Here is a 26,674-nt window from a genome sequence, read left to right as displayed (position 1 = left end):
TAGACGATCAACTTCACAATAAACTACATTTAAAAAAGTTTGTAAAATCTGAAAGACCACCATCTCTCATTTACCTGTTTTCATTAGATAACTAGTCCATCACACAGACTCATGTGTAGTCCCAGTTTATTCTTTTAGAGCAACATTCATCCAAAAACATTTGACAATTCCAAGGTATCCATATTATCGGGAGTGAATTTATTTAACTTGGAACAAGTAACATGAAACCAATAGCTGTCAAAATTATCTACATGATGCATAATAACATCATTCTAAAACATGAGAAAATGTAAATTGCTCAATAATGCTATAGTTCTGATGGGTTTTGAACAGAAGAAAATACTGACTTTACTAAAACAATTCTTCAGTGGCTCCATGCATCATATATAAAATAAATGACACAGGGGCTTGACACAATGATCCACTTTGACCAACTGCATCACACACGATTGAATGACTCATGAAAAATGTACATGAGTAAAACATCTTAAACAACTCAATACATAACTGAACTTCAGATAGGAAATGTGTTACAGATGCAACACATTGAAATGCCATGTTTTACAGAAGAGATTGATTACTGAAACTATTCTAAACATCTGAATTGAATTTACAAATTCACTGAACTCCACTAACGTTCAAGACAAACATATAGCAGCAGTATGCATTTTTACATTTAGTAGACGCTCTTACACAGAGCGACTTACAGTAGTGAGTGCATACATTTTCATACTGGTCACACGTGGGAATCGATCCCACAACCCTGGCATTGCAAGCGCCATGAGCCAAACAGTTTGCATATGGCAAGTTCAAAGTGCTCATTGAATCATTCCTAGTCAATGATCCAGTTCCACTACCTGAAATCAGGTATAATAGACTGTAAAGTGCAAATTTGTATCACACCATCCCAAACCCGCACACTGGCAACAGAATGTTCTAGCATGCTCCCACATTCCATTAAAAACAAAAATCAGCTATGTTATGTAATACCAATTGCCAGAACATGCCAAGTGCTTGGGAAGGTAACAACCCTTTCACTCTTTAGGATCAAATAAATTTGGTCCATTGTCTTACTAACCCTTTCCAAGTACCAAACAGTAAGAACTATAATAGTCGGTTTGTACACTCTGAAGCCCATCTCTCTATGTCTGCCTAGGGAGGCCTTCCCAGTACACTACTGAGTGCAACCAGGGTTGTTTTCATTAGCGCACAAGGTAGCAAGAAATTTTGCAACAGAAAACAAGCATTTCTAATTGGACAATTTCAGGTAGTCCCCCTCTGTTTTGGCCTGTTTTTTTTTCTTCCATGTCGTGCCTAGTGAATATGACTCAGTCTGATACCCATTTGGGTTGGCAGTTGGCCCGCTCAGTAGATGGTCAGGCTGACTGAGCGGTTCATCTTCTTGCCGATGAGCCTGGAGCTCCTGCTGGACCGGAGGGTGGAGCGCGTCAGGACCCTATCTGAGATCAGAAACTTCTCCTCTGCAGCTACTTTGGCTTGCTGGGCCTTTTTCAGCTCCCTGCACGAGGACAAGCACATTGTTAGAGAAGCCATTCATAAATACCAAGAAAATACTAATTACATCTGAAATGGATTCCTGAATCATTAAAGAGTAGGTATCATCATGTCTATTTCACAAAACAAACACTGTCGTAGTATTCTCTCTAACATTTATACTTAGGATATGATACGTGAAAAAGGAATGGAAGCCTTGAGCCATGACATATGAAGAGGGTACGTACTTCTGCAGTAGCGCATTTTTGAACTTCTCTGCGTTGAGTTCCACGCGGAGCTGGTCAGCGCTCATGCGGGAGGCAGTGAGGAGGACGGGATGCTTGGTGAGGGAAGACGCAGACGGCCTACTGGCAGGGTCAGGGTGGATCATCAACTGCAGCACACAGAATTCATTAATACCACTAATTAAACATTACTACTGCCTGTCCTGCACACAAACAACCATTACAGAATGAAACACTGCACCCTAAACCCTTTATAGTGCACTACTTTTGACCAGGTCCCATAGGGCTCAGGTCAAATATGTACACAATGTAGGGAAAGTGTACCATTTGGGAAGCACCCCTGGTCGTTTCTAGTCAAACCTTCAGTAAACTTGGGAATTCCTGTGAGAGCACTTGAGGTATCGCAGGTAGTTTTCCTTGTCTGATGTCATGCCACTTGTCACCATTGGTTGGGAGTGGTTCAGCTCCTGAGGCACTGACCACAGTCAGTGCTAGGGCAAAGATATCTGCCCCGGTGAGGTTTCTATAGTCCTGAAAAACACATTGGTCCAATACATGATTTTGGATAATTTAACAAATGAGGTGGTATGGGGGAGGAGTTATCCAATTACCTCTTGTAAGACTTCATTGACCAGGTACCTGCTGTCCCCTTCTTCAACTTGAGGATTGTCCATTCTGGTCACATGGCCAAGATCACCTGGGGGAAAAATACAAAAACAGAATCCAGCTGCCTGGTCAACAAGTACACTCAATTATTAGCTTGTTACATTTGCATGATCATTTTTTAATTTTATTTTTTAAAGTACCTATTTTGTAAACAACATTTCTATTTGGTCCTTCCTCATCGTCAAATTCATCGACACACACCACAGTCTTCCGGGATAAGAAGATGTTACCTGAGAAAAGTAAAGCACAGCAAGCTTTAAATATTTAAATATTCTAAATGATTTCAATAGCTTAGCTGTATCCAAAACTCTACAGCTACTTACTTGGCTTGATGTCCATGTGAACCAGAGAGGTGGAGTGAATGTACTTCAGTCCACGGGCCACCTGAAGGAGAAGGTCCTTGAGGTCCAGCTCAGAGAAGAAGCACATGGTTCTGTAGTTCTCTGAGACCACGTCTGCCAGTGTGCCGCCATTACAGTACTCATTCTGTATGAGCATGTGGTCGTCCTCTGACCAGGCAGAGAAGTACCTCACTACATGGGGGTGCTGCCCCAAGACCGCGTGGGCATACACCTCCCGGAGTGCATTCTGTCTGCGGAAAACAGAACACAATATTAGCACAAAAATGGCATGGCATTAAGGTCAATGAGTCATTTAAATGTACACTTGGATTGTCAGTTTTTCAAAATCCATGGGATTCTCTTACTCGTCTACAGATCCAGCGAGGGGCTTCTTTGAGCGTTTGATGGCATAGATGCAGCCATCGAGTCTTTTCACACATTTGAAGACAGAGCCAAACTCCCCAGATCCTATCTTCTCCAGCTCATGAAACTCTGTGGCATATCTTGATATCATGTTGCTATCCAGAAGAGTCATTCTCTGCAAGAAAAGGACAGAGTTGCTTAGACACTTATCTAAAGTAAAATTTCAGTGTGTGTGTGTGGGTGGTGGGCGGGTAATAAAAGTATCATTGTGATTACAAAAATATACCTTTGATGGTGGAATGATGTCCTCTTCACACTCTGCATCACTGGCTTCCATGTCCTCTCCACATGAGCTTTAGAGATAAAGGAAGGTAAACTAAATGTGTTATATAACCTTCCAACCACTGGAGGGCAGACAATCCCTACAAGTGTACATTGTTAGTAACCACATGGCTTTGGGTTGCTGCCAACAAGCATGCAATAGTCAACCGATTAATTGCACACTAGATCTAGAAGCATGTCTGAATCTATTGTCAACTAAGAATAGGCCATGCTCCATTGACACAGACAGAAATACCAATCTCCCAATTCTAAGATGCTTATTTTTGTTGTTGTAAGTCATAAAGAAGAACTTGAGGAGTTGTGGCATGGTAGTAAAATCTGATCTACTTTACAACACTAACTGCAATTACTTTTATAAAATGGTTTTGACAAACAGGAGTTCCACAACTACCTTAGGATAGGGGAGAGTATAAAGAGGAAATTGAGTTTGTTTGAGGTCAGTAGAAACTAAGTCCCACACCCACAAAATCCCAATGTCACACCTGGTAAATAATGACATCAGTACAATGTGCTTCTCTTACTCATTCCTGTGTGATCTCTTTCTGTTGTTCCTTTGTAACATTGCTGCCTGGATCAGTAATGAGTCAGGGGTGAATGGATTGATGTTGATCATGGGTGCATGTCTACTCCTGCTGTCTGTGTGCGGTCTTCCTGTTGAGTCCCTATTCACGTAGACACCTATTCCTAGCCGGCAGACTGTGGATCCTGTGGCCACTGCTCTGGACAACAAACTCTGAAAGAGAAAACAAAACATTGCATTAGATAAGAATAACATGTATGGTTGGTGAGGGTCATCCATACAAATATGGAAAACAAGTCAAGGAAATCAATGATTCAGGGAAAACTATGCCATTGACTTAAAAAAATGGTAAAATAATCATGTTCAAGCATGTTGAAGCCAGAAATAGTCATCTTGCACAGTGGCTGGTTCTCTGGCTGAAAACTTTAAAACGTTCATTTGATTTTACATTGTGGATCTGATAGAATAATTTGAGAACAATAACATGTTACTGTAGTTAACCCACCTTAGGTGTGTGGGGGACATCAAATAGTCGGAGTTTCCTGAAGGTTTTATGGGGCAGTGTGTCGGGACAATCTGGAATGGGAGAGCTTCCATCCTGATTGTCGGAAAACTCCGGGGACGAGCTGTTATAGTAGGGCCGGGACCCTTCACTCAGAGAAGGGGACCCCCTCATCAAGTCAGTCCCTGGTGATTTTAGGGGGAAAAGACATCCAAATCCCTCATCCCAATGTTCAACGCGATCCTCCGCGGTAGCTGTCTTCGTGGTGCCGTTACAGACGGCTTGGTTTAAGTTGGAGTTGTGTCTCGGCGATAGCACCGGGGAGTCCATTTCGGCGAGACTCGACTCGGCTCCAATGCTGTTGTTGCCGTCGTCCTCTCCGTCACTCTGGTTGAAGTCTAGTCTCTGTCGAATAGGTCCCATCTTCGGGGACATACCGACGAACATTCGGCAACTGACACGTATCACTTCCCAGAAACAGTAACGTTGGCTATTGCGTTAAAGTGGCTAGCTAACTAAATCGTTTTCAAATTATCCCGAGTATCTTGACATCCGTGTGCCCATGGCGCTACAATGTTGAGTCAATTTGTAATCCAAAATGACGTGGCTAAATAAATTAGCTAACGTTCGCTCACTAGCCTAGCAAATACGTTAGAGGTTAGCTAGCTACTGTAACACCTTAGCTTCGTTCCATGAGGCGCAGAACACCGTACTGGCAAACGAACGATTATGCTGGGCGCTTATTTACTACAAAAAAAAACAATCATTAATTTAGACACATCTAGATGTCAAAATACTCCATTCGACTGTTTGTTAACCTGAAATATTGTCACAATTTGTCCTGCTCCGCTTCCTACGACCGTTGATAGAATTATTCCAACCTAAATTTCTTCCACTCTTCAACCAATGAGAACACATTCCTGCATTTTGAAACGTGGGCGTTACTTCCTCCGAAAAAAAGTTTTTCGTCAGAAAATGGATATTTGACAAATGTCACTTGGGCGATTTGAATCTTTTTTTTTTTTTAACCTTGGAGGCTCTTAATTTGTCCTCATTGTACTGTACTGTACTTTTTTTTATTTCACCAGGTAAGCTAGTTGAGAACAAGTTCTCATTTACAACTACGACCTGGCCAAGATAAAACAAAACAGTGCGACACAAACAAGAGTTACACATGGAATAAACAAGCATACAGTCAATAACAATATAAAAAAAAGAGTATATACAGTGGTAAGGCAATAAATAGGCCATAGTAGCGAAGTAATTACAATTTAGCAGATTAACACTGGAGTGATAGATAAGCAGATGATGATGTGCAAGTAGAGATACTGGTGTGCAAAAGAGTAGAAAAGTCAATAAAAACAATATGGGGATGAGGTAGGTAGATTGGTTGGGCTATTTACCGATGGACTATGTACAGCTGCAGCGATAGGTTAGCTGCTCAGATAGCTGACGTTTAAAGTTAGTGAGGGAAATAGAAATCTCCAGCTTCAGCGATTTTTGCAGGTCGTTCCAGTCACTGGCAGCAGAGAACTGGAAGGAAAGGCAGCCAAAGGAGGTGTTGGCTTTGGGGATGACCAGTGAGATATACCTGCTGGAGCATGTGCTACGGGTGGGTGTTGTTATCGTGACCAGTGAGCTGAGATAAGGCAGAGTTTTACCTAGCATAGGCTTATAGATGATCTGGAACCAGTGGGTCTGGCGACGAATATGTAACGGGGGCCAGCCGACTAGAGCATACAGGTAGCAGTGGTGGGTGGTATAAGGGGCTTTGGTAACAAAACTGATGACTGTGAGACTGCATCCAATTTGCTGAGTAGAATATTGGAAGCTATCGCCGAGGTCAAGGATCGATAGGATAGTCAGTTTTACTAGGGTAAGTTTGGCGGAGTGAGTGGAGACTTTGTTGCGAAATAGAAAGCTGATTCTAGATTTGATTTTGGATTGGAGATGCTTAATATGAGTCTGGAAGGAGAGTTTACAGGCTAGCAAGACACCTAGGTATTTGTAGTTGTCCACATATTCTAGGTCAGAACCGTCCAGAGTAGTGATGCTAGTCGGCAGGTGGGTGCGGGCAGCGAACGGTTGAAAAGCATGCATTTGGTTTTACTAGCGTTTAAGAGCAGTCGGAGGCCACAGAAGAAGTGTTGTATGGCGTTGAAGCTTGTTTGGAGGTTACTTAACACAGTGTCTAAAGAAAGGCCAGATGTATACAAAATGGTGTTGTCTGCGTAGAGGTGGATCAGGGAATCACCCGCAGCAAGAGCGACATCGTTGATATATATACCGAGAAATGAGTCGTCCCGAGAATTGAACCCTGTGGTACCCCCATAGAGACTGCCAGAGATCCGGACAACATGCCCTTCGATTTCACACTGAACTCTGTCTGCGAAGTAGTTGGTGACCCAGGCGAGGCAGTCATTTGAGAAACCAAGGCTAATGAGTCTGCCGATAAGAATACAGTGATTGACAGAGTCGAAAGCACTGGCCAGGTCGATGAAGACGGCTGCACAGTACTGTTTTATATCGATGGCGGTTATGATATTGTTTAGGACCTTGAGCGTGGCTGAGGTGCACCCGTGACCAGCTCGGAAACCGGATTGCACAGCGGAGAATATTCGTGGTGATATTCGAAATGGTTAGTGATCCGTTTTTTAACTTGGCTTTCGAAGACTTTAGAAAGGCAGGGCAGGATGGATATAGGTCTATAACAGTTTGGGTCTAGAATGTCACCCCCTTTGAAGAGGGAGATGACCGCGGCAGCTTTCCAATCTTTGGGGATCTCGGACGATACGAAAGAGATTGAACAGACTGGTAATAGGGGTTGCAACAATGGCGGCGGATAATTTTAGAAAGAGAGGGTCCAGATTATCTAGCCCAGCTGATTTGTACGGGTCCAGGTTTTACAGCACTTTCAGAACATCTGCTATCTGGATTTGGGTAAAGGAGAAGCTGGGAAGGCTTGGGCAAGTAGCTGCGGGGGGTGCGGAGCTGTTGGCCGGGGTTGGGGTAGCCAGGAGGAAAGCATGCCAGCCGTACAGAAATGCGTATTGAAATGTTCAATTATCATGGATTAAATTGGTGGTGACCGTGTTACCTAGCCTCAGTGCAGTGGGCAGCTGGGAGGAGGTGCTCTTCTTGCATGTGGACTTTACAGTGTCCCAAAACTTTTTGGAGTTCGAGCTACAGGATGCAAATTTCTGTTTGAAAAAGCGAGCCTTTGCTTTCCTGACTGACTGTGTGTATTGGTTCCGGATCTCCCTGAACAGTTGCATATCGCGGGGACTAGTCGATGCTATTGCAGTCCGCCACAGGATGTTTTTGTGCTGGTCAAGGACAGTCAGGTCTGGAGTGAACCAATGGCTATATCTGTTTCTTAGTTCTACATTTTTTGAAAGGGGCATGCTTATTTAAGATGGTGAGGAAATTACTTTTTTTTTTAAACTACCAGGCATCCTCAACTGATGGGATCAATATCCTTCCAGGATACCCGAGCCAGGTCGATTAGAAAGGCCTGTCGCAGAAGTGTTAAAGGAGCGTTTGACAGTTATGAGGGGTGGTCGTTTGACCGCGGAGTCATAGCGGATGCAGGCAATGAGGCAGTGATCGCTGAGATCCTGATTGAAAACAGCAGAGGTGTATTTGGAGGGCAAGTTGGTCAGGATAATATCTATGAGGGTGCCCATGTTTATGGATTTAGGGCTGTACCTGGTGGGTTCCTTGATAATTTGTGTGAGATTGAGGGAATTTTTGCTTAATTCATTGCCCTTGAGCATATCAAATCAAAGCTTACTTGTCACGTGTGCTGAATACAACAGGTGTAGTAGACCTTACAGTGAAATGCTTACTTACAGGCTCAAACCAATAGTGCAAAAAAGCTATTAGGTGAACAAGTTAGGTAAAGAACAGGCTATATACAGTAGCGAAACTACATACAGACACCGATTAGTCAGGTTGATTGAGGTAGTGTGTACATGTAGATATGGTTAAAGTGACTATACATATATGAACAGAGACTAGCAGTAGCGTAAAAGAGGTTGGCAGGTGTTGGCAGGTGGTGGGACACAATACAGATAGCCAGGTTAGCCAATCTGCAGGAGCACTGGTTGGTCGGCCCAATTGAGTTAGTATGTACATGAATGTACAGTGGGACAAAAAAGTATTTAGTCAGCCACCAATTGTACAAGTTCTCCCACTTAAAAATATGAGGCCTGTAATCTTCATCATAGGTACACTTCAACTATGACAGACAAAATGAGGGGGAAAAAATCCAGAAAAATCACATTGTTTTTAATGAATTTATTTGCAAATTATGGTGGAAAATAAGTATTTGGTCAATAACAAAAGTTTCTCAATACTTTGTTATATACCCTTTGTTGGCAATGACAGAGGTCAAACGTTTTCTGTAAGTCTTCACAATGTTTTCACACACTGTTGCTGGTATTTTGGCCCATTCCTCCATGCAGATCTTCTCAAGAGCAGTGATGTTTTGGGGCTGTTGCTGGGCAACACAGACTTTCAACTCCCTCCAAATAATTTCTATGGGGTTGAGATCTGGAGACTGGTTAGGCCACTCCAGGACCATGAAATGCTTCTTACGAAGCCACTCCTTCGTTGCCCGGGCGGTGTGTTTGGGATCATTGTCATGCTGAAAGACCCAGCCACGTTTCATCTTCAATGCCCTTGCTGATGGAAGGAGGTTTCCACTCAAAATCTCACGATGCATGGCCCCATTCATTCTTTCCTTTACAGTGTAAAGGATCAGTTACACGGATCAGTCGTCCTGGTCCCTTTGCAGAAAAACAGCCCCAACGCATGTTTCCACCCCCATGCTTCACAGTAGGGATGGTGTTCTTTGGATGCAACTCAGCATTCTTTGTCTTTTTTTTAACCAAAAAGTTATATTTTGGTTTCATCTGACCATATGACATTCTCCCAATCTTCTTCTGGATCATCCAAATGCTCTCTAGCAAACTTCAGACGGGCCTGGACATGTACTGGCTTAAGCAGGGGGACACGTCTGGCACTGCAGGATTTGAGTCCCTGGCAGCGTAGTGTGTTACTGATGGTAAGCTTTGTTACTTTGGTCCCAGCTCTCTGCAGGTCATTCACTAGGTCCCCCCGTGTGGTTCTGGGATTTTTGCTCACCGTTCTTGTGATCATTTTGACCCCACGGGGTGAGATCTTGCGTGGAGCCCCAGATCGAGGGAGATTCTCAGTGGTCTTGTATGTCTTCCATTTCCTAATAATTGCTCCCACAGTTGATTTCTTCAAACCAAGCTGCTTACCTATTGCAGATTCAGTCTTCCCAGCCTGGTGCAGGTCTACAATTTTGTTTCTGGTGTCCTTTGACAGCTCTTTTGTCTTGGCCATAGTGGAGTTTGGAGTGTGACTGTTTGAGATTGTGGACAGGTGTCATTTATACTGATAACAAGTTCAAACAGGTGCCATTAATACAGGTAACGAGTGGAGGACAGAGGAGCCTCTTAAAGAAGAAGTTACAGGTCTGTGAGAGCCAGAAATCTTGCTTGTTTGTAGGTGACCAAATATGTATTTTCCACCATAATTTGCAAATAAATTCATTAAATATCCTACAATGTGATTTTCTGGATTTTTTTCCTCATTTTGTCAGTCATAGTTGAAGTGTACTTATGATGAAACTTACAGGCCTCTCATCTTTTTAAGTGGGAGAACTTGCACAATTGGTGGCTGAGTAAATACTTTTTTGCCCCACTGTATAGTTAAAGTGACTATGCATATATGAAAAACAGAGTAGCAGCAGCGTAAAAAGAGGCTTTGGAGGGGCGAGAGAACATTCTATGACTGGGGTGGCTGTGGTCTTTGACAATATTTAGGGCCTTCCACTGACACCGCCTGGTGAAGAGGTCCTGGATGGCAGGCAGCTTTGCCCCAGTGATGTTCTGGGCCGTACGCCGAGCAATTGCCGTACGTCAAGCAAGAGGCCGAGCAATTGCCGTACCAGGCAGTGATGTAACCAGTCAGCATGCTCTCGATGTTGCAGCTGTAGAACCTTTTGAGGATCTCAGGTTCCTGAGTTTCCTGAGGGGGAATAGGCTTTGTCGTGAACTCTTTACGACTGTCTTGGTGTGTTTGGACCATTCTAGTTTGTTGTTGATGTGGACACTGAGGAACTTGAAGCTCTCAACCGGTTCCATTACAGCCCCGTCGATGAGAATGGTCCTCCTTGTCCTGTAGTCCACAATCATCTCCTTAGTCTTGGTTACGTTGAGAGATAGGTTATTATTCTGGCACCACACGGCCAGGTCTCTGACCTCCTCCCAATAGGCTGTCTCGTTGTTGTCTGTGATCAGGCCTACCACTTTTGTGTTGTCTGCAAACTTTATGGTGTTGGAGTCATGCCTGGCCATGCAGTCGTGAGTGAACAGGGAGTACAGGAGTGGACTGAGCACGCACCCTGTGGAGCTCCAGTGTTGAGGATCAGCATGGCACATCAGCCCGTCAGGAAGTCCAGGATCCAGTTGCAGAGGGAGGTGTTTCGTCCCAGGATCCTTAACTTGGTGATGAGCTTTGAGGGTACTATGGTGTTGAATGCTGAGCTGTAGTCAATGAATAGCATTCTCACATAAGTGTTCCTTTTCTCCAGGTGGGAAAGGGCAGTGTGGAGTGCAATAGAGATTGCATCATCTGTGGATCTCTTAAGCCGGTATACAAATTGGAGTGAGTCTAGGGTTTCTGGGATAATGGTGTTGTGAGCCATAACCAACCTTTCAAAGCACTTCATGGCTAAGGACGTGAGTGCTACGGTTCTGTAGTCATTTAGGCAGGTTGCCTTTGTGATCTTGGGCACAGGGACTATGGTGGTCTGCTTGAAACATGTTGGTATTACAGACTCATTCAGGTACATGTTGAAAATGTCAGTGAAGACACCTGCCAGTTGGTCAGCACATGCCTGGAACACACGTCCTGGTAATCCGTCTGGCCATGCAGCCTTGTGTATGTTGACCAGTTTAACGGTCTTACTCACGTTGGCTACGGAGAGTGTGATCACACAGTCGTCAGGAACAGCTGATGCTCTCATGCATGCCTCAGTGTTGCTTGCCTCGAAGCGAGCATAGAAGTGATTTAGCTCGTCTGGTTGGCTTGTGTCACCGGGCAGCTCGCAGCTGTGCTTGCCTTTGTAGTCTGTAATAGTTTGCAAGCCCTGCCACATAAGACGAGCGTCGGAGCCGGTGTAGTATGATTCAAACTTAGCCGTGTTGACGCTTTGCCTGTTTGATGGTTTGTCGCAGGGCATAGCAGGATTTCTTGGAAGCTTCCGGGTTAGAGTCCCGCACCTTGAAAGCGGCAGCTCTACCGTTTAGCTCAGTGCGAATGTTGCCTGTAATCCATTGCTTCTGGTTGGGTTATGTACGTACAGTCACTGTGGGGACGACGTCCTCGATGCACTTATTGATAAAGCCAGTGACTGATGTGGTGTACTCCTCAATGCCATCGGAAGAATCCTGGAACATGTTCCCGTCTGTGATAGCAAAACAGTCCTGTAGTTTAGCATCTGCTTCATCTGACCACTTTTTGATATACCGAGTCACTGTTGCTTCCTGCTTTCATTTTTGCTTGTAAGCAGGAATCAGGAGGATAGAGTTGTGGTTGGATTTACCAAATGGAGGGCGAGAGTGAGCTTTGTACACGTCTCTGTGTGTGGAGTACAGGTGATCTAGAATTTTTTTCTGCCTGGTTGCACATTTAACATGTTGATAGAAACTTGGTAGAACTGATTTAAATTTCCCTGCATTAAAATCTCCGGCCACTAGGAGTACCGCCTCTGGTTGAGTGGTTTCCTGTTTGCTTATTTATACAGCTGACGGAGTGCGGTCTTATTGACAGCATCTGTCTGTGGTGGTAAATAGACAGCCACAAAAAGTATAGCTGAAAACTCTAGGCAAGTAGTGTGGCCTGCAATTTATCACAATATACTCTACTTCAGGCGAGCAAAATCTAGAGACTTCCTTAGATTTCGAGCACCAGCTGTTGTTTACAAATATGCACAGACCCCCCCCCCCGTCTTACCAGAGTGTGCTGTTATATCTTGCCGGTGCAGCGTATATCCCGCTAGCTGAATATCCATGTCGTCATTCAGCAACGATTCTGTGAAACATAGGATATTACAGTTTTTGATGTCCCGTTGGTATGATATTCGTGATCGTACCTCGTCTAATGTACTGTCCAATGATTGCATGTTGGCGAGTAGTATTGACGGTAACGGCAGCTTTCCCAGTCGCCTTCTGAGTCCTGACCAGGCATCCGGCTCTTTGTCCTCTGTTCCTGCGCCGCTTCCTCTTGCAAATAACGGAGATGTTGGTCATGTGGGGTGTTTGTTGTAGAAAAAAATCTTCTAATCCGAGGTGTGATCTTGGTCCTGATATCGGACCGAGATATCCAGAAGCTCTTTTTTTTGCTGTAAGATACAGTTGCAGAAACATTCTGTACAAAATAAGTTAGAAATAACGCAAAAAAACCCACATAATAGCACAATCGGCTGGGTGCCCGTAAAACTGCTGCCATTTCTTCCAGCGCCAGTTTATAACCTCAGCTAATCTTATAGCATTCACAATATACATTGATCATTTCTGAAATTGCTTCTTGGTATATCATTCAATTATTTACACAAAAAGCAAATATGCCCAAAAATCTTAAAATCTTATGTTGATAAGAATTGTCTAACTGCTCATATAATAGTATGAGTTGATGTAAAGATGTGGTAGACATTTTAAGCACTTGCTATCAACAAATATCACACTGGGTCTTACACATACAAATAAATTCAATAAAATACTAAACAATATCCTGTTTCAATAGTAATCAAGTAGATTTCAGATGATAAATCTACAACATAATCACAAAAACAATTTGTGCAAATATATAGAATTGTACTGCTTTATTTAACAACCAATGTGTATCCATTATTTGTACACATTCAAAGTTAAAATATATGCTGGATTCAAAACATTGGCTATTTACTGTATATACACAGAATACAATATTCACACATGGAAAAATGGTACCAAAAGTCCAAACACGCCTTACATTTCTTAATCTCATTCATGCAGCAACACACATCTTACTCAACAAATGGATGTTTCAGCATTACAGACTCTTGGTGCAGCCATATCAAAATGTCTATTTACAAATCTTAATAAAGAATTCCATGTTTGATTTAAGAACAATACCCTTAAGTCAGAAAACTGTAGAATTTGTATAGATCAGTTGTTCTCGTCATATCAAATATTTCAATAGAAATTGAAAGGCTTATCTTATCTAATCATCCAATCCCATCTCTCCTTGTTGTATTCTCGATGCTATCCTGATGGCTTCTTCGAGTGAAGGTTGTTCACTGAGCTAAGAAACAGAAAGGTTGAAATCACACACTGAGAAAACAATATTATTTACGCAAAATTGATGGTCTGATCAGGTGTAAGTAACATAATACAAAATCTCGTCATTAGTGTGAGAACAAAATACTTTTATTGCATCAAATGTTTTTTTTATGGACAGAATAGAGGGTTCGTATAACTATTGTCTGTGTGGACTGAAAGTGGGCCTCTGGGAGATAACACTGACAGGAGATTTACGATGTATTTTGGGTGATAAAACCTGAAGAGACCACAATCTGGAGCATTAAGTTAATGTTTTGTTCTATATGGAACCAGGGAGAGATGACCCCAGGGCAAGATCTTGGTCTCTACACAAAGATAACCGTTTTTACAGCAGATACTTAGAATTCACAGCAGACAGTATCTTTCATACAAATCTTTACCTTGTGACCCATTCCACACATCTGTTGTTCGTCATGTAGACTTAAAGGGGTGTATCTTGGCTATAAAATACCTTTGTACTTTTGTCTCTGGGCTCTCAACAAATTTGTCGACCAGCCATCATTATTGTAGAGCACTCAATCGATTCACACACACACACACACACACACACACACACACACAGTGGGGAGAACAAGTATTTGATAACCTGCAAAATCGGCAGTGTTTCCTACTTACAAAGCATGTAGAGGTCTGTCATTTTTATCAACTGTGAGAGACGGAATCTAAAACAAAAATCCAGAAAATCACATTGTATGTTTTTAAGTAATTAATTTGCATTTTATTACATGACATAAGTATTTGATACATCAGAAAAGCAGAACTTAATATTTGGTACAGAAACCTTTGTTTGCAATTACAGATATCATACGTTTCCTGTAGTTCTTGACCAGGTTTGCACACACTGCAGCAGGGATTTTGGCCCACTCCTCCATACAGACCATGTCCAGATCCTTCAGGTTTTCGGGGCTGTCGCTGGGCAATATGGACTTTCAGCTCCCTCCAAAGATTTTCCATTGGGTTCAGGTCTGGAAACTTGCTAGGCCAATCCAGGACCTTGAGATGCTTCTTACGGAGCCACTCCTTAGATGCTTGCCTATTGTCCTGTAGCCCATCCCAGCCTTGTGCAGGTCTACAATTCTATCCCTGATGTCCTTACACAGCTCTCTGGTCTTGGCCATTGTGGAGAGGTTGGAGTCTGTTTGATTGAGTGTGTGGACAGGTGTATTTTATACAGGTAACGAGTTCAAACAGGTGCAGTTAATACAGGTAATGAGTGGAGAACAGGAGGGATCCTTAAAGAAAAACTAACAGGTCTGTGAGAGCTGGAATTATTACTGGTTGGTAGGTGATCAAATACTTATGTCAAAATGCTAATTAATTACTTTTAAAAAAATCATACAATGTGATTTTCTGGATTTTTGTTTTGGATTCCGTCTCACAGTTGAAGTGTACCTATGATAAAAATTACAGACCTCTACATGCTTTGTAAGTAGGAAAACCTGCTAAATCGGCAGTGTATCAAATACTTGTTCTCCCCACTTCACTCATTAGTGAATAAAGATTTATTTGAAGTATAACTCTGACTTGTGTGCTAAGTTTGTCTCTCCTCATTTGATAGTAAAGAAATGAACCACCACATAAGATACTTCAGTTTAGTTTAAAAATTAAGTCTCCTCCCATTGCAGTAAACAGAAGGCGTCAAAGGCGTCATGTAGGTGTCAAAGGGAAGCAAACCTACATAGCAGACTGACGGATGGAGTCTACAAGGAAGAGTCAAGACTAACCTTATTTACTTAAAACACCTTGTATTAACATCACAATGGAAGGACTGATGTGATCGTTGAAAACAAATAAATACCAACACACCGAATGTTTTTGTTTCTATTTAGCAATGGATTTGTCTGGAATAGACAGGAGAGGTGCAGAGTTCCTAAAAACACGTGTACCTCAAGACTGAATAGGACCCTTAGTGATGGTCAATACAAAAAGAGGCCTAATCTCAGATTCACACTGCTGTAGGCCAGCTCAGTGACTACAATATAATGCACTGTACTTCTTTGTAAGGTTGTAAATTAGGCTAACAAACAGCTGTTTGTTAAAGCTACTGCAGTGTCATTTGAACTCGTTATGCTTCTCAGCATCCAATGGGAATATATTGTGTGGCCTGCTTGTATGTTGCAATATGTAGCAATACTTGGTGTTTTGTGTCAGAGGGAGTCCCCTACCTGGACAGCGATCTGTGTGCCGTTTGAGGTGGCTAACAGAGTGACAGGGTGAACCCCCTCCTCTGTCTGCATGCCCTGAAAGGAGGCCAAATCAATGGCCACCTGGGGGGGGGAGGGGGGAGAGGTCCAACATGTATTAAGACCTAAAGCCCAAAACGCATCACAAATGACAATGATTAGTAAGTCTGAAAGGGGTTTTTGCCCATTAAGTGGAAAGTAGACAGTTCTATTGGCGTTTGCTGTGGGTGCGTTGATAGAAATAGAATCACTAGTCATCATTCTAGTTCTGTCACTGTTAAGGTATCAAACAGAACTAAACACAGGGACACATTTGGGGATTTCAGATCATGGTGGTAAAGTTTTAGTAAAACTCACCTGCTCTTCTGTACCATCTGCTGCTACCATGGTAACTGAATGTGTACCATCTGCATTAAGCATTTCATGGGAAGGAACCGTGAAGGTGGTGCCATCACTGGTTACCATGGTAATTGTGTTTCCCAATGCCTGCATGTCAGCATGGGAGATACTGACCTGTGAATGAAAAGCATGTAACATTTTATCATACACTAACTTATAACTTACCATTTGCCCTCAATGAAATATTGTATAGCTAAACAAAGCGGTCTTCTGTGGGATGCATTGGAGTCAACATGGGCCAGTATCCTTGTGGAACGCTTTCAACACCTTGTACAGTCCATGCCAGATGAATTGAGGCTGTTCTGAGGGTAAGGGGGGTGGGGGTTGAAACTCAATATTAGGAAGGTGTTCTTAATGTTGTGTACACTTAATGTATAACATTTGTATGTGACAACTATTTAAGATGCATACTTTCCGTTTTTCCAATCTCACTTCACTCGCGCATAAGAGGGAGGCTTGCAGTACTGGCACATGTGCAGACCAAATACACTGCTGGAACGCCGATTGAACTGTTTACATGTCCTTATAATTGGAAAGATTGCTCAGAAAACCAGGTGTTTTAATCGCTTAGTTCGATTATGACCATACACTGATTAAGATAAGCATAGGTAGGGGTTTACACAACTAACGACATACTTGGCCCTCTGTCATAATCAGTCTCATATTTAATTATTAGTGTGCATGTAAAACATCCTCAGTGTACGGTGCCATGGGTAAAGAGGTGTGAAGATGTAGGGGGATAAAGGGGGTTGTTGAGAATGAATATGCTCATTCTAGTTTAGTATTTGCTCACCTATTGGGTAATGAAGTGTGTTCAAACACACATCCTTTAGTGGGGTGCAGGGCCAAAAAAACTAGGTAGAAAATAAAGAGCCTGCACCCGCACAAGCTCCACCACACACCTTTATTCACAAACAACGCTTCCATCCTTTAAGCCATTTCTTGTGAATGCCATCTAATTCATTTATTATTACTACTATTTGGTATCAACATATGTTTTGTCTACCTGATATAAATGTCTACACGGTTATAATATTCAATCAATAAATAAATACAGTGCATTTGTTAAGTATTCAGACAACTTATCCCCACCCACCGTTGTGTTATATATATATATATATATAGCCTTAATCTAAAATTGATTTTTACATTTTTTTATTCTCAGCAATCTACACACAATTCCCCATAATGACAAAGCGAAAAACAGGTTTAGAAATGTTTGCACATTTATTAACTCCACCAATCAGGCCTTTATGGTAAAGTGGCCAGACGGAAGCCACTCCTCATTAAAAGGTATAAGACTGCCTGCTTGGAGTTTGCCAAAGGGCACCTAAAGGACTCTCAGACCATGAGAAAGATTCTCTAGTCTGATGAAATCAAGATTCATTTCTTAGACATTAATGCCAAAAATAGCACCTGGAAGAAAACTGGCACCATCCCTATGGTGAAGTGTGGTGTTGGCAGCATCATGCTGTGGGGATGTTTTTTCAGTGGCAGGTACTGGGAGACTCGTCAGGATCGAGGCAAAGGTGAACAGAGCAAAGTACAGAGATCCTTGATGAGAACATGCTCCAGGACTGCCGAGTGGCACACTGCATCTCAGTGCTAGAGGCGTCATTACAGACCCTGGTTAGTTTCCAGGCTATATCACAACCGGCTATGATTGGGAGTCGCATAGGGTGGCTCACAATTGGCCAAGCGTCGTCTGGGTTAGGGTTTGGCCGGGGTAGGCTGTCATTGGTAAATACGAATTTGTTCTTAACTGACTTACCTATTTAAATAAAGGAAGGTAAACAATAAAAAGTTCACCTTCCAACAGGACAACAAACACAATCAAGACAACTCAGGGGGGGCTTTGGGACAAGTCTCTGAATGTCCTTGAGTGGCCCAGCCAAAGCCCAAACGACTTGAACCCACTCGATCAAACATCTCTGGGGAGACCTGAAAATAGCTGTGCAGCAACCACCTCATCCAACCTGACAGAGCTTGAGAGGATCTGCAGAGAAGAATGAGAGAAACTCCCCAAATACAGGTGTGCGAAGCTTGTAGCATCATACATATGACTCTGGGCTGTAATCGCTGCCAAAGGTGCTTCAACAAAGTTCTGAGTAAAGGGTCTGAATACTTATGTAAACGTATATTTCAGTTTTCTAAAAATTAGTATTTGCTTTGTCATTATGGGGTATTGTGTGTAATTTTTATGAATATAAAAAAACTAAAATCCATTTTAGATTAAGGCTGTAATGTTACAAAATGTGGAAAAATTGAAGGGGTCTGAATACTTTCTGTATTTCACCTGTATTTAACCAGGTAGGCCAGTTGAGAATAAGTTCATTTACAACTGCGACCTGGCCAAGATAAAACAAAGCAGTGCGACAAAAACACAGAGTTACACATGGGATAAACAAACGTACAGTCCATAACACAATAGAAAAATCTATGTACAGTGTGTGCAAATGAAGTAAGATTTAGGGAGGTAAGGCAAAAAAATAGGCCATAGTGGCGAAATAATTACAATTTAGCATTAACACTGGAGTGATAGATGTGCAGATGATGATGTGCAAGTAGAGATACTGGGGTGCAAAAGAGTAAACAAATAAATAATGGGGATGAGGTAGTTGGGTGTGCTTTACAGAAGGGCTGTGTACAGGTACAGTGATCGGTAAGCTGCTCTGACAGCTGATGCTTAAAGTTAGAGAGAGAGATATAAGACTCCAGCTCCAGTGATTTTTGCAATTTGTTCCAGTCATTGGCAGCAGAGACCTGGAAGGAAAGGCGGCCAAAGTAGGTGTTGGCTTTGGGGATGACCAGTGAAATATACCTGCTGGAGTGCGTGCTACGGTGCTCTGGTGACCAGTGAGCTGAGATAAGGCGGGGCTTTACCTGGCAAAGACTTATAGATGACCTGGAGCCAGTGGGTGTAGTAGTAAGGGCCAGCCAATGAGAGCATGCAGGTCGCAGTTGTGGGTAGTACAGTTGAAGTTGTAACTTTACATACACTTAGGTTGGAGTCATTAAAACTCATTTTTCAACCACTCCACAAATTTCTTGTGAACAAACTATAGTTTTGGCAAGTCGGCTGGGACATCTACTTTGTGCATGACACAAGTAATTTTTCCAACAACTGTTTACAGACAGATTATTTCACAGTATCACAATTCCAGTGGGTCAGAAGTTGACATACACAAAGTAGACTTTGCCTTTAAACAGCTTGGAAAATTCCAGAAAATGATGTCATGGCTTTAGAAGCTTCTGATGGGCTAATTGACATCATTTGAGTCAATTGGAGGTGTACCTGTGGATGTATTTCAAGGCCTACCTTCACACTCAGTACCTCTTTGCTTGACATCATGGGAAAATCAAAAGAAATCAGCCAGGACCTTAGATGAAAAAAATTGTAGACCTCCACAAGTCTGGTTCATCCTTGGAAGCAGTTACCAAATGCCTGAAGGTACCACGTTTGTCCATACAAACAATAGTACGCAAGTATAAACACCATGGGACCACGCAGCCGTCATACCGCTCAGGAAGGAGACGCATGCTGTCTCCTAGAGATGAACGTACTTTGGTGCGAAAAGTGAAAATCAATCCCAGAACAGCAGCAAAGGACGTTGTGAAGATGGAGGAAACGGGTACAAAAGTATCTATATCCACAGTAAAACGAGTCCTATATCGACATTACCGGAAAGGTCGCTCAGCAAGGAAGAAGCCACTGCTCCAAAACCACCATAACAAAGCCAGACTAAGGTTTGCAAGTGCACATGGGGACAAAGACCGTACTTTTTGGAGAAATGTCTTCTGGTCTGATGAAACAAAAATACAACTGTTTGACCATAATGACCATCGTTATGCTTGGAAGAAAAAGGGAGAGGCTTGCAAGCCGAAGAACACCATCCTAACCGTAAATTCCGGAGGTGGCAGCATCATGTTGTTGGGGTGCTTTGCTGCAGGAGGGACTGGTGCACTTCACAAAATAAATGGCATCATGAGGATATATTGAAGCAACATCAAGACATCAGTCAGGAAGTTAAACCTTGGTCACAAATGGGTCTTCCAAATAGAAATGACCCCAAGTATTCTTCCAAATTTGTGGCAAAATGGCTTAAGGACAACAAAGTCAAGGTATTGGAGTCGCCATCACAAAGCCCTGACCTCAATCCTATAGAACATTTGTGGGCAGAACTGAAAAAGCATGTGCTGATTCTAGATGCTTAATATGTCTGGAAGGAGAGTTTACAGTCTAACCAAACACCTAGGTATTTGTAGTTGTTCACATATTCTAAGTCAGAACCATCCAGAGTAGTGATGCTAGACGGGTGGGCGGGTGCAGGCAGAAATCGGTTGAAGAGCATGCAATTAGTTTTACTAGCATTTAAAAGCAGTTGGAAGCCGCAGAAGTAGTGTTGTATGGCATTGAAACTTGTTTGGAGGTTCATTAACACAGTGTCCATAGAAGGTTCAGATGTATACAGAATGATGTATATATACCCACACACATTATATATAAAAATAGCTTTTCAACTTACATGTATAGACTGCTCTAATTGATGCTTGTCCTATGGCTATAAATATGGGTGTGGTAGACTTCAGGTGAAATTATTAAATAAATGTGCAGATGCCATTTCTTTTAAACTAACCTGTTGGGTTCCATCTGGGTGTGTTATGAGCTGCACATGCTGCTGACCAATGGCCTCAGTCATCTGTTCCGAACAGGACTCCTCCTCCTCCTCCTCAACCTGGGCAAAATTCACTGAGGGATCATCGATGGCCTCTGAATCACATGGAATAACAACAATGACATTTTTCAATAATTGTCTCGTGACTCAAGTCATTACTCTGGTTGCAGTCCTGATAATGGCATAACAGCAGTCAGTGATTCACCGTGAGTCAACCTTTAAACACTGAGGTATACGTCAGACTTTAGAAGTAATCTACAGGTAACTGCCAAAATAAAGCAAACGCTTAAGCAAATTAGGAGTACAAAGTATATTGAAAGCAGGTTCTTCCACACAGGTGTGGTTCCTGAGTTAATTAAGCAATTCAAAAACATCCCATCATTTTTAGGGTAATGTATAAAATGCCCATTTACCCATTATTTTGGCTACCATGGCTAGAAGAAGAGATCTCAGTTCATCTGAAAGAGGGATCTACAAGGAGCATAGGGGGTTTAAAGAGTGTGTGTCTCAGCCACCAGATCTCAACTCAATTGAACACTTATGGGAGATTCTGGAGTGGGCCTGAGGCAGCGTTTTCCATCACCTTCAACAAAAGACTAAATTATGGAATTTCTCATGGGAGGAAGGTGTCACATCCCTCAAATAGAGTTCCAGACACTTGTATTCCAAGGCGCATTGAAGCGGTTCTGGCGGCCCAACGTCCTATTATGACACTATGTTGGCGTTTGCTTTGTTTTGGCAGTTACCTGTATGTTTATTAGGGCACCACACCACACCTTCGTACACATAGGTTGGGTTATTTTTTTTCTCCTCCCCAAAAACCAGAGAAGAGGAGAGACAAATAAGATGAAGTCATCCATTAATGACTAATACATCTGTGTAAGGTGGTGTTGACTTCCAAGCCTGACCTGTAGGGGGTTCATAGTAGGCCTCCTGCTCTTCCTCAATGGGCTCTGTGACGTTATGAGCTGTGCGTTTGTGCATGGCCAGGGTGGAGATCTGCTTGTAGGTCTTCCCACAGTGGTTGCAGTTGTAGGGCTTGCATGGTGTGTGGACAACGTGGTGTTTGTAAAGGCTGGAGTACTCTGTGAACCGCTTGTCACAGCCTGGGACTGTGCAAACGTAAGGCTTCTCTCCTGTAAATATATCCCATTCATGAATCACACTGTAAAAGGCCACACTACAAAAAGGACTGAATAATGTTGTTGTGTGACTTACTTTTAACAAAGAGAAACAGAAGAACTACATACCTGTGTGGATCCTCACGTGGTTCTTATAGTTGGTGGCACTGGCAAAGGCTCGCCCACAGCCAGGCTCTGCACAGTAGTAAGGCCTTTCCCCTGTGTGTGTGCGAATGTGCACCTTCCTGATGTTAGAGGTAGTAAACGATCTCCCGCACCCCTCAAACGGGCACATGAATGGCTTCTCTCCTACAGTACAGTGGGGATGATGACCTTGTTCAAGACCTCTTCAAGTTCATGGATGAGATCATTTACAAACAGCATGATCAAATGACTTCTAATCCAAATCAGAGGGCAAAAATAAAAACTAGTTGTACACTGTAGATTGCATATGTAGGGATAAGACTAGGTATAAGTCTGACTCTGGACAAGTTTTGTACCTGTGTGGGTTCTGATGTGCTTTTGGAGGTCACCTGACGTCTTGAACGACTTTGCACAGTGCACTTCCTGGCAGCGATAAGGCTTCTCACCAGTATGTGTCCTGATGTGACTTTTCAGGCCATACCCTTTTGGGGAAAAAAAAAACACGTTTTGCTGAGTTGGAAACACGTGCTGTACATTTAATGGATCACAGTCACACTGACCGAGATTGTTCAGATAATGAGTGAGAAATTGTTAAAACTGAGGAAACTGATATCTCCTTAGCCATTTCAACAAGGTTACTATGACATATGCCTAGAGCACCTCAGCTTCATATCACAAAGGTTTTATGACCTTTGCATTAGTCTGAAGGTTGTTTATTACCTGTAGCAAACTTCTTTCCACACCCCAGGTGATCACACAGATATGGCCGGTCACCTGTGTGGTACCTCTCATGTACCTGCAGAGGGTAGAAAAGAGCAAATCACAAGATAAACAGATGTCATTTGGACCAATTGAATCTCACTCATTGTACATTCAAGAACCAAAGTCATTTTCAGGGAGTGAGTGTGCTTTACCTTCAGATGGTGTGCTGTTGTGTAGAGTTTGCCACAGCCCTCATAGTCACAGCGGAAAGATTTCTCTGTAGGCTGCTCCCTAGAACTACGACCACTCTGCCTTTGAAGCACAATCTGAAATAAATATGTATCCTATGTAAGCTGGTGGTAAATATATGACATGACATAGATAAACATGAGAAGTATAGTACCTGCATCTGCACACCACAATCTTGCTCAGCTCTCATCAGTACGGAGTTGACATCATCAGCCTCTACCTGAGAAAACAAAAGGGAGAAATAACCAGTGACCATTTTACCTCAAACAGATAAGGTATTTGAAAATTCCATATAATGCTGAGTCGATGAGCTGTAAAGATACAATGTCAAAAACAAACTACCTTAGCGGTGTATTGTTCCAGCACGTTGATGGTCTCTTGGTCGAGGGTTCCATCAGCGTTCAGGTCTGACACTGTTCCATCTGCCTGGATGGCCAGGATGGTGTTGGTCTGAGGCATCTGTACTGTGTGCTGGATGTAAGCTGTGGTGCCATCCTCCAGCTGAACAGCCTGCAGGGTATTCTGGTCATAGGTATCTGTGAGGGAGTTTCAGTTAAGTTTAATACCCTATGGCAAAAAGTTGTTTTATTTCATTTACCCATCCAAATTTCTGATGAAAAAAATTAAACATGGGGTAAAAACACAAGTTTTCTAACAATCTTAAAAATATACAATATGCAGAAATCACTGCCAATTCCTAGTTGGTATTTTATTTTAAGTTTGCTTAATTTCATTTTATGTGACAAAACAAGCAATGTAGAGAATCATTGTACCATCTAAATCTCTGAAATATATTTTCAATAACCAAAACTATTATATTTTCGGCTGTTTGATGCATGTGTACAAAACCGAAAGTAAAATATGCAAAAACTAAATTTAAGATCGGGAAGCATAGAACAGAGAACAGATTGACCACTTATTAGACTTGCTTTCAATGAGAATTACATTTCTTTGTGAATTTGGTCAGGTCGCCCAAAAGGTTACATGTCGCAGCTTTAAGATTGAGACAAACCTTTTGGCGTGTGGATGTAAGCGGTTGTGCCATCTTCCAGCTGCACAGCCTGACCATCCTCAAGTCTCAGACCATCTCCTCCAATTACATCACACAAAGGGGATCCTGTCCACCTGTTGGCCTCCTCTGATAAGTAAAAATTGGGAAATATTGACAACTATATTAATTTTCCCATTACAATACAGTTTGATCTTAAAGTGAATAGTGTCAGGAATAAGAAAATCATGAATAAGCTAAATAAGCAATGATTCATTATAACACAGCAATAATTAACATTGCTAGGAGGAAAACAGACCTGCTCTTGGCATTGATACATGTTGGACATATGCAGTAGATCCATCCTCCAGCTGAATGACCTGTCCATCCATAAACTTGCCATCTGAAATGGAGACTGCACTCTTCAATCAGACTGCTCTCATCAAATAATGGACTAAATCACGATAATAATCAATAGAAAGAATAAATCTGTCATGATTTGGCCAAGCAGGGTTATCAACTCTTGCTACATGGTCAGACCGTTTGGTGGTGGGGGGGGGGGTTACTTTATGGGGCAGTGTTCACTGTTAGTCAAGCCAATACCTTTATGGCTACTCTCCATTACTGTATGTTTGGAGATGATTGACACTAGAGTTACCTTTAGGGTTGTGCTGTATGTAAGCTGTAGAGCCATCTGCAAGGGTCACAGCCTGCAAACTCACAGTGTCCATGTCCATCTGATCGCCATCTATTGAACAAAAATGACACAAGAAAAAAAAAACAGCATGTGTAAGTAACTTTTTCCTTTGCTGGAAACTTGACAGAATCCCCACCAATAAATTGAAAGTGAACTTACCTGAAACAGCTTCTGTCAAACAGAGAGTGACCTGCTGAGTGTCTCCACCTGCATTTTGGAACTCTGCAATGCCCTGGGAGTCCCGGTTAATCTGAGCCAAAAGCATTGTTGCTCTGTCCAGACGAATACACACACATTATATTAACTGTATGTGTGGCTGCAGTCAGTCACTGCAGTAGCCTGAGGCACAATGGTAATTTATGGATGCGACAAGACCCACGTTTTACAATTAGGTAGCAATGTCTGTTGCCTTACTAGATCTGATATGTACTCTAATAAAAATCAAACTTCCAGCTGACATGTTGTACAACAGCAGATAGATTCAACAGTTCATGTTGTTGCCAAGTTGGATGGAACTTGATAGGTAAGTCAACAGTGCAACTTCAGCTAGCTATGTCAGACAACGTTACCGTATCAAATATGAATGTGACTGGTATGGGATATTTGTTACCTATACCTAGGTAGCTATAGGTAACGAACTAAATTTGACAGAAACGTTAGCCGAGAACACTTTTTGTTCGATTAACGTTAACTAACCGACACTCAATGATAATTTATTTAACGTTAGCTAGCTAGTTTGTCATGTATGTATCTACTAGCTAACAATGTGGAGAAAATGAAAGTTATTTAGCTAAAGAAACAGTCAATGGGGAAATCGAGTTTACAGATTAGCCTCTTAAACGAACTGCTAACGTTAACTAGTTAGTAGTGTGAAGAGCGCGGACAAATAATTTGCTAGTGCTAATTAGCATGTGGGCTAGCGAATAATACACTTTTTTAGACAATACATGATTTAAACTATGGTTTAATTGAGTATATTTCTCATAGCAAACGCCGAGCATAGCTATCCCCTTCCGTCTCCCAAACTGGATATGGCTGTAGAAAGGCACACTGGGTAAAACCACATTTATACGAACCTCTAAAATTTCCAACAATCCCTTCGGTTCGACCACCATGCATCAGGGCAGGAAATGTTCTCCTGTGCGCGCACCCTTGAACATGTACAAAGATAGCATTTGCCCCGACCTGATCTGTATGATTGGCAAATATTTCAGTCGCTCAAGCTTCAAGTAATCTCATTGGTTCAAAGTCCTTCATTCATTGGTTGATGACCTCCCCATTTCACGTATTTTTCTCATTCTGCTTTTGGGGTGTTCCATACGCCATTCTGGATCACAATTACGACCGCTTAACTTTGTTCAAAAATTCCAGCGGTTTCCAATAAATTATTTCACTTCACCTGTTATACTTCATATTAGTGTTGTTCGTTCAGCACAACAAATATAGAATCGTAAAAAACGTTTCCGAAGTTGGACACAGCCATTTTGGAACCGCAAAGCCTCATGGTAGCCTGAAGTCGAGCGAGGTAATGTGGGCAATGCAGTTGAATCAAACTCAAGGGTATTTGTAATGCATTTTATATACATTGACATTAGCCAGCAGTGTCTGTTATATGAAACTATCCAG

The 26,674-nt window shown here is 42.3% G+C and overlaps 2 protein-coding genes across 4 annotated transcripts; both read right to left on the bottom strand.

The window, feature by feature from the left end:
- Positions 1–177: 177 nt before the first annotated feature.
- On the bottom strand, positions 178–5,401 carry LOC118370891 (wee1-like protein kinase 1-A). Its single transcript, XM_035756116.2, has 10 exons — positions 4,477–5,401; positions 3,973–4,184; positions 3,396–3,462; positions 3,112–3,284; positions 2,729–2,997; positions 2,546–2,635; positions 2,351–2,436; positions 2,100–2,270; positions 1,743–1,888; positions 178–1,519 (listed from the first exon to the last, which is right to left on the bottom strand). Exons 1-10 carry the CDS (start codon positions 4,918–4,920, stop codon positions 1,366–1,368), a joined length of 1,812 nt encoding a protein of 603 aa, XP_035612009.2. The 5' UTR covers positions 4,921–5,401; the 3' UTR covers positions 178–1,365.
- Positions 5,402–13,375: 7,974 nt separating this feature from the next.
- Positions 13,376–26,515, bottom strand: LOC118370893 (zinc finger protein 143-like). 3 transcript variants are annotated; one of them, XM_035756122.2, is made up of 16 exons: positions 26,125–26,515; positions 25,208–25,320; positions 25,010–25,099; positions 24,671–24,766; positions 24,376–24,501; positions 23,706–23,899; positions 23,518–23,583; positions 23,327–23,440; positions 23,133–23,208; positions 22,769–22,894; positions 22,398–22,577; positions 22,056–22,283; positions 21,109–21,242; positions 16,430–16,585; positions 16,055–16,197; positions 13,376–13,851 (listed from the first exon to the last, which is right to left on the bottom strand). In XM_035756122.2, the coding sequence occupies exons 2-15, from the start codon at positions 25,311–25,313 to the stop codon at positions 16,087–16,089; spliced, it is 1,803 nt and encodes a 600-aa protein (XP_035612015.1). In that variant the 5' UTR covers positions 25,314–25,320; positions 26,125–26,515; the 3' UTR covers positions 13,376–13,851; positions 16,055–16,086. The 3 variants fall into 3 exon arrangements, with proteins under 3 accessions (XP_035612015.1, XP_035612014.1, XP_035612013.1); XM_035756121.2 differs by having other exon boundaries at positions 16,055–16,156; positions 24,671–24,754; positions 26,125–26,511; XM_035756120.2 differs by having other exon boundaries at positions 16,055–16,156; positions 26,125–26,509.
- Positions 26,516–26,674: the final 159 nt, after the last annotated feature.

This window comes from Oncorhynchus keta, chromosome 14 (assembly GCF_023373465.1).
Source record: "Oncorhynchus keta strain PuntledgeMale-10-30-2019 chromosome 14, Oket_V2, whole genome shotgun sequence".
In the NCBI taxonomy this organism is placed as follows: Eukaryota; Metazoa; Chordata; class Actinopteri; order Salmoniformes; family Salmonidae; genus Oncorhynchus; species Oncorhynchus keta.
The sequence above is the reverse complement of the archived record's forward strand: the minus strand, read 5'-3'. Positions and strand labels throughout refer to the sequence as shown.

Excerpts from the sequence above, each read along its gene's own strand:
- LOC118370893 (XM_035756120.2), bottom strand. The coding sequence starts at position 25,313 with ATGCTTTTGGCTCAGATTAACCGGGACTCCCAGGGCATTGCAGAGTTC. Across the intron at positions 24,767-25,009 it reads CATACAGCACAACCCTAAAG|TCTCCATTTCAGATGGCAAG; the intron begins GTAACTCTAGTG and ends TGAAGAGTGCAG. Across the intron at positions 23,209-23,326 it reads CAACAGCACACCATCTGAAG|GTACATGAGAGGTACCACAC; the intron begins GTAAAGCACACT and ends TACCCTCTGCAG.
- LOC118370891 (XM_035756116.2), bottom strand. The coding sequence starts at position 4,920 with ATGTTCGTCGGTATGTCCCCGAAGATGGGACCTATTCGACAGAGACTA. Across the intron at positions 2,437-2,545 it reads AAATGTTGTTTACAAAATAG|GTGATCTTGGCCATGTGACC; the intron begins GTACTTTAAAAA and ends TTTTTCCCCCAG. Across the intron at positions 1,520-1,742 it reads AAAAATGCGCTACTGCAGAA|GGAGCTGAAAAAGGCCCAGC; the intron begins GTACGTACCCTC and ends GTCCTCGTGCAG.